A 12,231-nucleotide genomic window follows, 5' to 3' on the forward strand; every position below is an offset into this window, starting at 1 on the left:
TGGATCAAGGACAGGCTACTTAGATAACGTGGCTGTGCTTGGCCTCTGCAGGGAGGTCACATCTTGGGATCAGCACAATGTAAGGCTGCAGAGTTAGTCAGATGGAGCATTCTAGAATTGAGAGGAAAGAGTGTGCTGTACCCTAGGGAAAAAGTGGCAGAAGTGTCACAGGGACTGGTAGAGATTGGGGAGAAGAGAGGCTCAAAAATCCTGAAGTGGGAAAAAATTCTGCATTTTCTTAGGTTTTGATTTGGGGCTGTATTCCTAGCCCCTGCCATGGTGCTTGGTTCATGTAACCACTCAGTTTGTGATTGCATCATGAAGGATGGGTATTTTGCAGACCTGTGAGTCCTTAGACAGCAGAGCCCATGACTTAGATATCTTATTTATCTTTCTCCTTCTACCGTGACTCAGCCATATCTTGCATACACCTATCACTCGAGTGTTTGTTGAATGAAATGGTGGAAGGACACTGTGGAGTACAGAATAGGAAAGGAAAGGCAGAGAAGGGGACCTGGAAGGTGGCAAGAAAACGAGTTTTCAGAAGCAAAGAAGGAATGGGAAAGGCACAATTGGATAGACGGAGGAGGAGAAGGGCTCAAATCTTGGTGAGACCCACAAAGGGAGTGGGGGTTAGGGTCTTGGATGGTGGTGGCCACAGTATGGTGACAATGTGACAAGCACTACTGTCTGTCCCAGCCGTAGGACACCAGGTAGCCAGGGATGAGGCCAATGTCTCCAGGCCTTGTGGTTTTGAAACAATATAAAAGTCAGAATCAATAGTGAAATACTTTTCTTTTTTAACTGTAGAAAATATTTCACATCAAAGAAAAAATAAACACAGCTAGATGAAGTCCTAGAATAAAAGAAATCTGCCTTTTAGGACACCCTCAATATCTACATGAGGACTTTTGGAACTTTTTCAATATGCAATATGCAAATGACATTTAAATGAGAATGGCTCCATCTTTGTAGGGAATAGAACTGGGAGAGGGGCTTAAGACTGTTCATGTTTTGTGGTACACAAACATTATTTACTTGGTTTTTGGAATCTCAAAATAAGTATTCAGGGGGGCTGAAGCAGGAAGATTGCGAGTTTGAGCCCAGCCTGCATAACTTAGCAATTTAGTGGAACTCTGTCTCTACATAAAAAATAAAAAATAAAAAATAAAAAATAAAAAATGGGCTGCAGATACAGGTCAGTACGAAAGCACAGTGTTGAATCCCCGGTCCCAAAAGCAAAGCAAAACAAAACAAGAATGAATACTTTGCTTCCTTCACTTCTCAAGCCAGCCATGGGCCAGAAAGTGACATAGCTGCTCCCTCAAGAAGCAGGGAAGGAAGCCAGGTGACAGAGCAACCAGGGAAGCTGATGATGTGAGGGACCCAGCAACTACCCGTGTGGCTTCTGGAGGCGGCAGATTCAGGGCTGTAAGAAAAGTGAGAAGGCTCAGGAGCAGGTTCAGAGTGAGCAGGGGGACGGGGACATACGGATGATAAAATCCAGGGAGTCTCTTCATTTTGTGTCTTCCCCTGCCAGGTCTCTTGATGGCTATTGGGTGCAAGAGCAGAGGTCCTCTCAGCACAAGGACAGACCCTGCTCCAAACAGTGCACTGAGGAGATCTGGGAAGGTAGGCAAGATTAAGTCCTAAAGGTTCTCACCCAGATATTTAAGATTTCCAAAAAGCCAGATGGCTTTTTAAGTTGAGAATCTCCTTTGCGATATGACTTTGGAGAACTTCCTTAGCTTCTCAAAACCTTAGTTTCTGTATCTGTAAAACGGGGACAGTAACCAAATTAAACCCACTGATGCATTGTGAGTTCAGCAGAGTATTTGTGCAGAGTGCTCTGCACAGTGCTAGACACATTGTATTTAACAAATGATGGTGAGTATTACAGAAGTTTTCAAGAGTATAGAAGGGACACTATTGATCCAAAGAGGGAAATGACTTTGTATCTTTTTCTTTTATTTCCATGATGGCTTGCACTGTGTTTTGAAATGTTGATCCCCAAAGTTAACTTGATCTTCTGTAAAGTCTTTCCCTTACCTCAACAGACGACAGGGTCAGGGACACAGGTAGCCCATCTGCATGTCATTCTTGTCTTCCCAAAGCTTTCTAGCCGCAAAGCAGTTAGCAGAGACCAAATAATCATAACATTGTTTGAGTGTTTGCAGAAGGGTGCTCTAATACATGCAGATGTGTTATCTGAGTATCTGCTACCATCCTATGGGCCAGTTATTACAGTATCCCCCACAATAAAGGAGACTCAGTGGTTTGCTCGGGCTCATGGGGTAGGTGAGTGTGAGGCCAGGGTTGAAATGTTCTCTGGTCAGTTCTATAGCCAGCATCCTTATACACTTGAAGGAAACATCAGTTAAAAAAATAAATTAATGAATTAAGAAAGGTTTGTGCTGGGAAGAGACAATTTCATTGTGTAGAAGGATGAGTAGGACTTTGCAGGTAGACAGGGGACAGAAGGACAAATGCTGTCCTGCATGAAAAAAAAATGAATAAAAATGGCACATAAGTAAATGAATGAGGGAACAAACAGAGACACATGCGTGAGCATGCGTAAGGAAAGAGACAGAGACATGCAGAGGTCTTCTCCAGCTTGTGTACCATGAACGTGAAGACCTTGGACATTTTTCTCCTGCTAAAAAGAGACACTAAAGGGTGAAGCATGGGACATGATCAGTTTAATTTTTCTACAGTCAACATTCTGCTTCAAGTAAGGATGGACTGCTGGTGAGTCAGAAGACAGCTGTGAATTTGAAAGCAAAGAGACCAGCTTGGAGACTCCTTTAATAACAGATAATGGGAAATCATGGACATGAACAAGGCACAATAGCTCTGATTTTGGAGTCCATAGCTATTTGCAGCAAGAAGTAGTTCCAGGAATACCTTGGAATGGTCCACAAGAATGATACAAAATGAGGGAAAGCAACACTTAGCTGAATGGGATAGGAGTCCCTCTCCCAAAGGCTTTGAGCCTTGGGATCTGATGCCTATTGGGCCCCACATGCCTGCCCAGGAGTTACTTTTTTATACTGAAATGGCCACATAAACACAACTGCAGGCAGGCACTAAACTCTTGGAACGTCTTTCATTTGGGAATTTAAACACAAGGAACCATTAGGTCTTGCAGTGGCTGCTGTACCAAAACATAAATCATGCCAAACTTGTTTGAAATCTCATCTTCAGAAGGTTGTGTGTTTTGACAAACTTGCATGCAATTTGGTCCAGCTTTTGGATTTGTAATGAAACCTGAAACCTAGCATGCTGGCCTGCCTTGGGGTCTACAGGCACAAGCCCCTCGCAGCCTTCCTGTAATACCTCCCCTAATCTCATCCTGGCAAGTGAAATGACTGTGCTGAGCTGTGCTGCTGGAAGTTTGGATGGACTCTGCAAACATTTCTTGCAATTAGGGAAAAAAAGACTGATCAAGACAGCAGTTTGGGGTATTTTTGTGCCTGAGTATTCTTTAGAGTGTAAACTGCAAAATTAGCAATAGTGCTGTATCCCCTATTGGCTAGTGACTTGGCGACACCCCAAGCCATGATTGGGGCAGAAAGTTAATTAATCTGCTTATTAAAAAAGAAGAAATGTCTCATTTGCATACATTTGCATTCAGGTCTTACATTCATCATGCTTTTTGGTGGTCCTTGGCTTTCTTTCCTTAATACCACTGACCTACTAGGTGTCAGCTCAGTGCATTTGAATTTTCTGTGACTTGGCTTTGTCTAAGTGTCATATGTCTAGTATCACTGTTTCCAGCAGAATTTGATTTTCTTATAGATCCCTTAATTCCACATAGAGATTTTTTTCCCCTCCTATGGGCTGTTTGTGTTTTTCTTCCAGTTAGCATATGCCATAGTTAGGAAAAGATTTATAGACTTGGTCAGTCTTGGAAAATAAAGACCTTGTCTCCATCAGAGTTGGGCATGCAATTTGGAGATGGTCTATTTAATTATGTGCAATTTTCTACTCAATTGAATTTTTCCATAGTCATTTTTTGAGAGTTTCTTCTTTCATGGCTTTTCCTATCTTTTTGGGAGGTCTGCTTTTGGATTTTTTTTTTTTTTTTTTGGCTTGCTAGGGAAAAAAAGACCATTGCCTCATGGAGGTATTTTTTGTATTCCACATTTAGAATGATTGTTCTTACCTGAAAGTATTCAGGTAATCTGAATCCAAGCCTTCTCAAACCCCCTTGAAAGGACTTCAGTGAAGACTTGGCGGGAGGAGGAGCTGGGCAGAGGGTAATTTGGAAGCCCAGGGGTGAGGTGTAAAAGAGCACAAGCTCTCAGGACAGCAACTTGTGAAAGCCAAACTCTGTGCAGGTGGGAGCCCAGAGAGATCTTAGCCTGAGAGTGCACCACCACCTCCTATCCGGAGACCCCACGTCCTCTTCTTATCCAGTCCCAATGCATTTCTGATACACTGACACACAGGGGTGGTCAGGGGTGAGTGGCTAGCCAGCAGTCAAGCCTCCTCCATGCTAACAAGCTTAAGCAGTCTGGGTGGGAAGGGTCCTGGCTGGAGGAAAAAAAAATTAAAACCCAACCTTAGACCCCTAGACCCCTTGTCAGACTCCGAGGAGAATTATATTTTTGAACTAGTCTACAGTGTGGACAGGAAATGACCTCTCCACAAACTGCTTCTTTAAAAAACAAGCGGTGGTGCCTTTAGCAATCCAGCCACTCTCTCTCTCTCTCTCTTTCTCCCTCTCTCTCCCCTCGCTCCCTCTTTTCCTCCCTACCAACCTCCCTTCCCTCCCTCTCTGAGCTCCTGCGCTCTCCCTCTCCCTCCTCTCCCGTGCTTCCTCCCTCCCTCCCTCTCTCCCTCCCTCCCTCCCTCCCTCCCTCCCTCCTCCCGCTCCGCTCGCTCCTCTCTCGCTTTAGAGGGCTCCCACAGCACTTCCCAGCCTGTGTGCTCAGCCTGCCTGCCTGCTGCCTCTGTGTGTGAGAGTGTGTGTGTATGTGTGTGAGCGTGTGTGCGTGCGTCTACTTTGTACTGTGAAGAACACAGCCCATGTGCTCTGCATGGACGTTACTGCTACTCTATTTAGCTTGATTTTCGACAAGCAGGCAAGATGTCCAGCACGCCACATGACCCCTTCTATTCTTCTCCTTTCGGCCCATTTTATAGGAGACATACACCCTACATGGTACAGCCAGAGTACCGAATCTATGAGATGAACAAGAGACTGCAGTCTCGCACAGAGGTAAGTACTTCAACCTTGACTGTGTGTTTGTGTAATTTTTTAAACTGTGCATGGGCTTTTCCTGGGGTTTTTGGCTGAATTCTGTGGGAAGTGTCCCACTAGCTACTACCACGTACGGGGAAATGAGCGCCAGGATGAATCCACTAGTTTGAACGCCCAGTTTACAGGGACAGCAACTCTTGGAGCGGGGAACAGTTTCTGCCTGCCGGAATCTTGAAATAGACAGCCCAGCACTTGATTCCCAAGCCTGGGCTTCACAAATGCTGCTCTCCCAGAAACTCTGCTGTTTTCAGGCTCTGGATGGTCCTGGTTTCCTGAGATACAATTGCAAAGGATTTTGCGGTTGTTTGCATTTGGATGGATGTAGATGAGACTGCTTTGACCTGCATTTGCTTTTCAAAGTCATCAAAATTGAGGTAAAGAGGGGCAAAGGAGTAGCCCTGCATACTTGTCAGAACTAGCCCTGAAGGGACACATGTTTGTATATTTTTTTGTTAAATTCAGAAACCAGTTGCTTGGGGCAAGAGGATTCTCTACTTTCTCTTCTCCCTGTTGGCTGTGCCCCTTAAGGTCTGTACCTCCAGAAGGGAGCTGGCTCAGCATTCCAGCCACCTTGAGTTTTTGCACATTTGTGATCTTGTGTCTTGGGGAGGGGGAGAGAGAGAGAGAGAGAGAGAGAGAGAGAGAGAGAGAGAGAGAGAGAGAGAGAAGAGAGAGCCAGCCAGCTCAGACAGCAACTCTGGGAGCAGAGAGACCAAGACTTTCAGAACTTTCTAAATGCAAAACTCCAGACTGCCTCTTGCAATTTAAATATTTAATGTCAGCTGAGTTTTCCTCTGTATGCTGGCTGGCTGGCAGGGCTGCTTCAGGTTGTCCATTTCCCTGTAACGTGGAGCTTTGTGTTGTTTTCTGAACAGGAGTTTGTTATATAGGTGCCCCAAAGACACTTTAGGAAGCCAGAGTCCCTGGAGATCCAATCTTCTCTGCAGGGCACAGATACCCAGGGAATTTCTGCCAAACAGCTTCTTGGGAATCACTTTGGAGGAATTTTAGATAGAAGATTGACTTTTAACTCTGGGAAAGGATTCGATTAAGTTTGTATTATAGCACAAAACACACTTGCTTGAATTATCAATGGAGCCACAGAGAATCCATGACATTTAATGTATTTAATATGGCTAACAAGATGTGACCTGCTTTCTGATTGGCTCACTACTGGACAAGGACTTGTGTGTTTCTGAAAGCTGTGTTGTCTTCATCACTGCTAGTTTCTTTATATGTTAATATACCATAGTTATTAAACACAGTTGCTGCTCCTGAGACTTTCTCAAGGAGTCAATAGCTTATAGGAAAGTGTAAACTCTTTTCCACTTAGGGAAGTGAGCTGTTGGTAGTAAATGATATTCCTGTGTGTTATTTGTGTGCTAGTGTGTGTGTGTGTGTGTGTGTGTGTGTGTGTGTGTGCCTGTTACAGTGTGCAGTGTCTTTCACTCACATCTTCACGATTGTGCTGGAATCTTAAGTTTCTGCATGAGTGATTGGTTGACATAACCTGTTCCCAGAATTAGGAGGCTAGGAAATGACTTAAAGTTTTGGGACCCATAAACTGCAATAGAGGTTTGAAAAAAGAACTTTTAAAAAAGTATTAGTTCTGAAAAAGAGACTAGAGGCCACTATGGCTCAGTTATAGCACAAGATTTAAAAAGAACCTGTATCCAACTTGCATTTTAGAAAGTTTCTGAGGCCTTGCAGTGGGGCTGGCTCCCACCTTGCATCGGGGAAGGCAGACGGAGGTCCCTCTGGGTGCTTCCATGGTAGTCCTTAGCACCAGGCATCTCTCAGCTGGGGGACTCCTCTGTAGGCTTCCCTGCCCTGGCTCTGATACAAACCAGCAGGCTGACATCAGCTCTTTACAAGTTTGCTTTGTGTTTTGAGACAGGACTTTGAAAAGTTCCATATTAGTAATGCACTTTTTCAAAACTGGCATATTATCTTTTGCAAGAGCTAAACTTGGGGACCTCTAATTTTGAGACTACGGGGTATGACATTGACAGCTTTTACTTTGAGCAGGAAAAAAACTACCTCATAGTTCAAGAACCAGGAGAAGAAAGCTTCGAATTTTTAATCTTTCTATGACAATAAAATACTTGGTATTATTTTTTAGGATGTACTATACGTGTACCCCAGGACTTGTGCCGTATCAGGTCTTTTAATGAATAATTATCTAGATAATTGCTATGACACCTCTCACTTTCATTGCTAAGCAGTGCACAGTGTCATGAACCAACACCACACATTTGTTTTCATTTCAGGAGAAACAATGGGCAAATCATGCGATTGCTCCGAAGACATTAAAGTGTTAGCATTAAGTGTTAAATTTTGATCATGATGTGTACTCAGGAACAAAAAAGAACTTTTCATGAGAAAGTTGCTTTATAGTTTCACCAAAGATAGTTATTTAGGATAAAGCTGTCCCGGGCCCTGGCAAGGGATTGGTCACAGTGAAATACAATGGTACCCAGCAAGGGTTACCAGTTTGTCCATACGAAAAAATCAAGTAGATTGTTGAGTGACTACTTTTAGACTTTAACCAGAGCACTACCCTTTGGGTGTGTTTTCTTCTCCCTCTTTTTCTCTCTGTCTCTTTCTCTCTGCCTCCCCCTTCTCTCTCTCTCTCTTCCACTCTGTGCCTCTTTCTCTGTCTCTCTCTATTCCCTGATTTATACTCATATTACATAGTATCATTTTATTGACTTCTAATAACACACAGGTACACACATCCGGGTAATTTTCTCAGCTCATTTTTTCTGGAACATCTATTTGGCTGGAAAGAAACTAGCACAGCAGTTAGAAGAAGTTGAAACCAAGTTCGTAGAGATTTCCTAGAAACATCCTTTTTATCAAAAAAAGTTGCTGTCCTCCAGTGGGTGACCCTCAGAATCTCCTATCATGATCCTTTTTTCCAATTAAATCCAAGTTTTTCAGACACTGGGCAGTGTTAGTTTAAAGAGGGTTGACTGGAAGTTTATCCTGTTTCTAACTCCTTCCTGTAATTTACTAATCAGGGACTGAGGGTTTTGATGACTTTATCTTCAAATTCCTTACCATGCCCTGTTAATTTGGAAATGCAGATTGGTATGAGAAAGAATTATGAAATGGAGTAAAGAGTGCAGATATTATTTCTTTACTTATGGTGTTAGTTCAAAATCACAAATGATACAGACATACTGACATAATAGCATAATAGTAGGGAAAACTTGCAGGCCTGGCTCCTGTCAGTCTTGGTTACAGGTAGAGCTTCACCAGAGTACTTGCTGGACAAAGTAGGCACACAACACAGTTCTGATGCTTTAGAGCCTGGCACCTCCTGTGGAGTTGCAGTTGTTTTGGGCATCTGCTCCCCAGCCCCCAGGAAGTGCTCACCCCACACCTTCTGCGTTAATTTTTAACATGAAGTTGTTTAGCTCTCTAATCACTTTTGCAAAGCAAGACAAGAGCCTAAAAAAAGAGATTTTAGGACCTTACCTCTTTTTAAAGAAAAAATAATGCATTACAAAGCAGTCCACAAAGGCAGAAATACATTTTAAGTGCTGCTGGGTGTTCTGGGAAATAAAATTTCTCTGCAGCATCGTAATCTTCGTGGATTTTGATAAAGGAAATGAGTGGGTGTCTCAGAGAAACTTTGGGCTTTGCATCGCTTTTCACTCTAATTCTCAAGCAGGAGAAAAAGGGTTACGTTTTCTGTTGTGTATGCTGCCATAAATTGACCTGGTATCTTCCAAAATTCATGTATTTAAATCATCTTGCTGTGCCAAATGTATCTTGGAAGAATATCACTGCGCAATTATATAGTTTAACACAGCACACAAAGTACAGTCAGCTAGGAAATAAAAATATGTTCTAAAGGCTTCAGAATTTGTTCTTTGCAGAGCTTTCAATAAAAACAAAAACAATCTGTATTTTTTTTTAACTTCCTGAAGTCTGTCCTGTGAGATGAAAATGTAAGTGGGGAATCTGAGAAACATCATAGTGAACATCAGTTTAGTGAAGGGATTTAATTCTTGTTGAATGACTGTAGAATTTAAGAAAGTTCATGAGGGGAGTTATAAAAACCATAATTATTGTGGACAAGTTTTCTGTAGCTTATTTCTTCATTCAAATGGCTAAAACATATCTCCATCCACATGACGTTTTAAAATCTATGTATTGGCATCATGCTAATTTTAATAAAATACCACCCAGAGCAGGAGAGCCTGAGTTCCCTTACATTTTGACAGTTTTTTTTTCCTTTTAGCAATCTTACACCTCCCTTTCCAAAAGAGAGAACTATGATGACAATCGGAAGCAGTTCTCCCAACGATGTTATTAGAATCACAGTGTTTAGCTTTATGGAATTTAATATGAATGTTAAAAATGTTTGAAGACCTTGAAATTTAAATCTGCTGCTTCTCAGCCTCCCAGCAGCAGCTCAACTCTAAAACTCCCTGGGGAGGAGGAGGGGGAGCGGGAAGGGGAGGGGGTGGGGGAGGCTCTGGCTTTTCTTTCAGCTACATTTTTATATACTCGGTCACAGGGTTTCACGTTGTAACATCATGTTTATTCATGGAATAGCTTAGTATCATTGATGTTCAGATGGAATCTAGTTAAAACGAGATTAAGTATTTTGGATAGGTGGAAAGAAAGGAAAATGCTTTGTGATAACTGGAGAGTTTGTTTGCCCCTCCTAGAAATTGAGAAAGAAAAACAAATGTTGTTGTACTCTCAGGTATATGAAAGACTTTCAGTGTTAAAAAGAGAACTTTCCAACTTTTTCAGAGGGGCTGGGGCAGGGTGGGGGAGGGGCCCTGGTGGTGGCAGGGAAAGCTATTTTGAAAATGTTAAATGAAACCAAAAGCGCAGTTTTAAAAATGAGAACTTCCAAAGTCCTTATTTTTTAGGCTCTCTACATGGTCTCAGAAAACAAATTGCAGGACTCTTCTGATTTTATTTTCCTGCAATCTTCTCCCCCCACCCATCTTCTTACTATGGGAACTGTTTTTAATTAAAAATTGCTGCAAACTATTTGTAAGAGGCCAAAAAGAAAAAAGAAATCTTTCAACTTCCATTCAGCCCAGATTCTTATCAGCTGAAAATCAATGCACATTTAAATTTCTCCCTTTTTGGTGTGTAAATTATGATATAGGATTTAAACGCTACACAGTTTTAAAGCATTTAGCTTTTTGTTTGCATTTCAGAAAGAAATTAATTTAAATTGTGTGGAGAACAGGGCTATAAATCTCCTTTTATTGCAATTGTCCACATTAACTCAGTTTTCATGAGGAAAACAGTGCACCCCTTTTCTGAAAAAGTGAACCAAACCTACAACAATGCAAACACCCAACTTTGCAAACGGTCAAGAAACAGATTCATGAATTTAGTTACTTGGATTTGGTTGCTGGGCTTCAGAATAGAATCTGTTTTTAAGGCATCAGAAAATATGTTACTTAGAAAATGTCCAGCTGATGTTGATGTTACCGTCTGTCTGCCTTCCTTGTATTCTGACCAGGACATTTTCCTTCCTTTTCTTTGCATGTATATAGCATCGATTTTTTCTTTGAAATTCAGATGCCACATGCATGCGAACATAGACCACTCTCAATACTTACAATGCAATCATTCTTTGGAGAATTCCTGTACTTCAGGCAAGGAAAATATCAGAAACTGGAAATATAGAGATTATTAGGACATTTTCTGTCCTTTAGGGGGTTCCAGTTTGGTATTGAAGGAAGACATAGGCATCACTCCTCATGAGGCAGGCATGGTGATAGATTAGCACATGGTGTCTTCTGGTACCACTGGGCAGTGAAAAGCACACTTGAATCTGAAGGTATTGGGATGATACTAACATCTGTGGGGTGTTGGCTGTTAGTCACAGGACTTGGTGGTTTCCATACAGATATCAGCTCACTTGACCTTCGTGACCATTGCAGGAGACAAATACCAATAACATCCAAATTTGTACTGAGAGGAGCTGGAAACACAGGATAAGTAAGTCCCAGGTTAAACAGATTGGTAGTGCTCCATCCGAAGAGGGTGTGCTAGAGTTTCACCTCTTGAAATGAGGAATACTGGGGGGATTCTAGATTCACTGATAAATACTTGCAATGTAAATGTATCCCATTATTCCTAGGAAAAGTGGTCTTCCAGAAGTGCCTTGAAAGTTGACTCTTTCTATCTAACATGATTTTACTAGTTGTCTTTCAAATGCTTGGCAAAATTTTCATTTCAAAAGAAAGTGTATCCAATTTTGGAGAGAGAGACAGGAATGGAAAATAAACCCTGATTATTGAAAGAAAGTACTAAATCACAATGCCTATTAAAAATATTTAATATGCTCCTTACATCTGAAGAATCTATGGATTGTTATAAAAATATGATTCATTTAAAATCTTTGTATTTTTTTACTCTAAAAATATGTCGATTTGTATCCAGTGATTAATTCTTTTCAACTGTATTTGAGAAAAGTGGCATTTGAATTGTTTAATAGTGGGATGAGGCAAAGCTTTTCCATTTTCGGTGATATCACTCCTTTGACAATAATGAAGTAAGCATTAGGAGACTGTATTATAATAGAATTTGGCCTAGCATCGGCTTCCTGGACTGGTAACCAATTAAGAATCTGAGTTAAAGACCTCAGGAAGAAGACCTCCTATATTTTGCCTTCTCTATCTTACCTGGATCCTCTCTGGGGGGGCAGTCAGCGTCTCCACATCCTGTCTCTCTGTGGTAGTTCCTTGTAGGGTTTGGAGTTTCCTTCCTACCACGGCAGCTCACTTTGGTCATCCGTGATGCTATTGTCTCTGCAGCAAATGCCCGCCAGTCTTTAGAGAGAGGAAGGACCTCTTCATTTGCCTTGGCCCAAAGCCTGAGATACATGTGTTCTGATTCTTCTTTTAAGAGATAAACTGCCACAGTGTCTCTAAATGCACTTTTTGGGATTGGAGTCCCCAGTTGCTGAGCCTTCCCAC

The 12,231-nt window shown here is 41.9% G+C and overlaps 1 protein-coding gene across 16 annotated transcripts in view; it reads left to right on the plus strand.

The window, feature by feature from the left end:
• The first annotated feature begins 4,880 nt into the window (after positions 1-4,880).
• Ldb2 (LIM domain binding 2) overlaps positions 4,881-12,231 on the plus strand; it is a 364,317-nt gene continuing 356,966 nt past the window's right edge. For 10 of the 16 annotated variants that reach the window (XM_013147321.2, XM_023562983.2, XM_013147322.2 and 7 more), the window contains exon 1: positions 4,882-5,224. In XM_013147321.2, the coding sequence (XP_013002775.2) occupies positions 5,093-5,224 (132 nt within the window). In that variant the 5' untranslated portion in view covers positions 4,882-5,092. The other 6 variants (XM_063230125.1, XM_063230126.1, XM_003465034.4 and 3 more) reach the window with 4 other exon arrangements.

Source organism: Cavia porcellus, unplaced genomic scaffold, assembly GCF_034190915.1.
Source record: "Cavia porcellus strain 051 isolate PalLab524CR breed Dunkin Hartley unplaced genomic scaffold, mCavPor4.1 scaffold_18, whole genome shotgun sequence".
NCBI classification, from domain to species: Eukaryota; Metazoa; Chordata; class Mammalia; order Rodentia; family Caviidae; genus Cavia; species Cavia porcellus.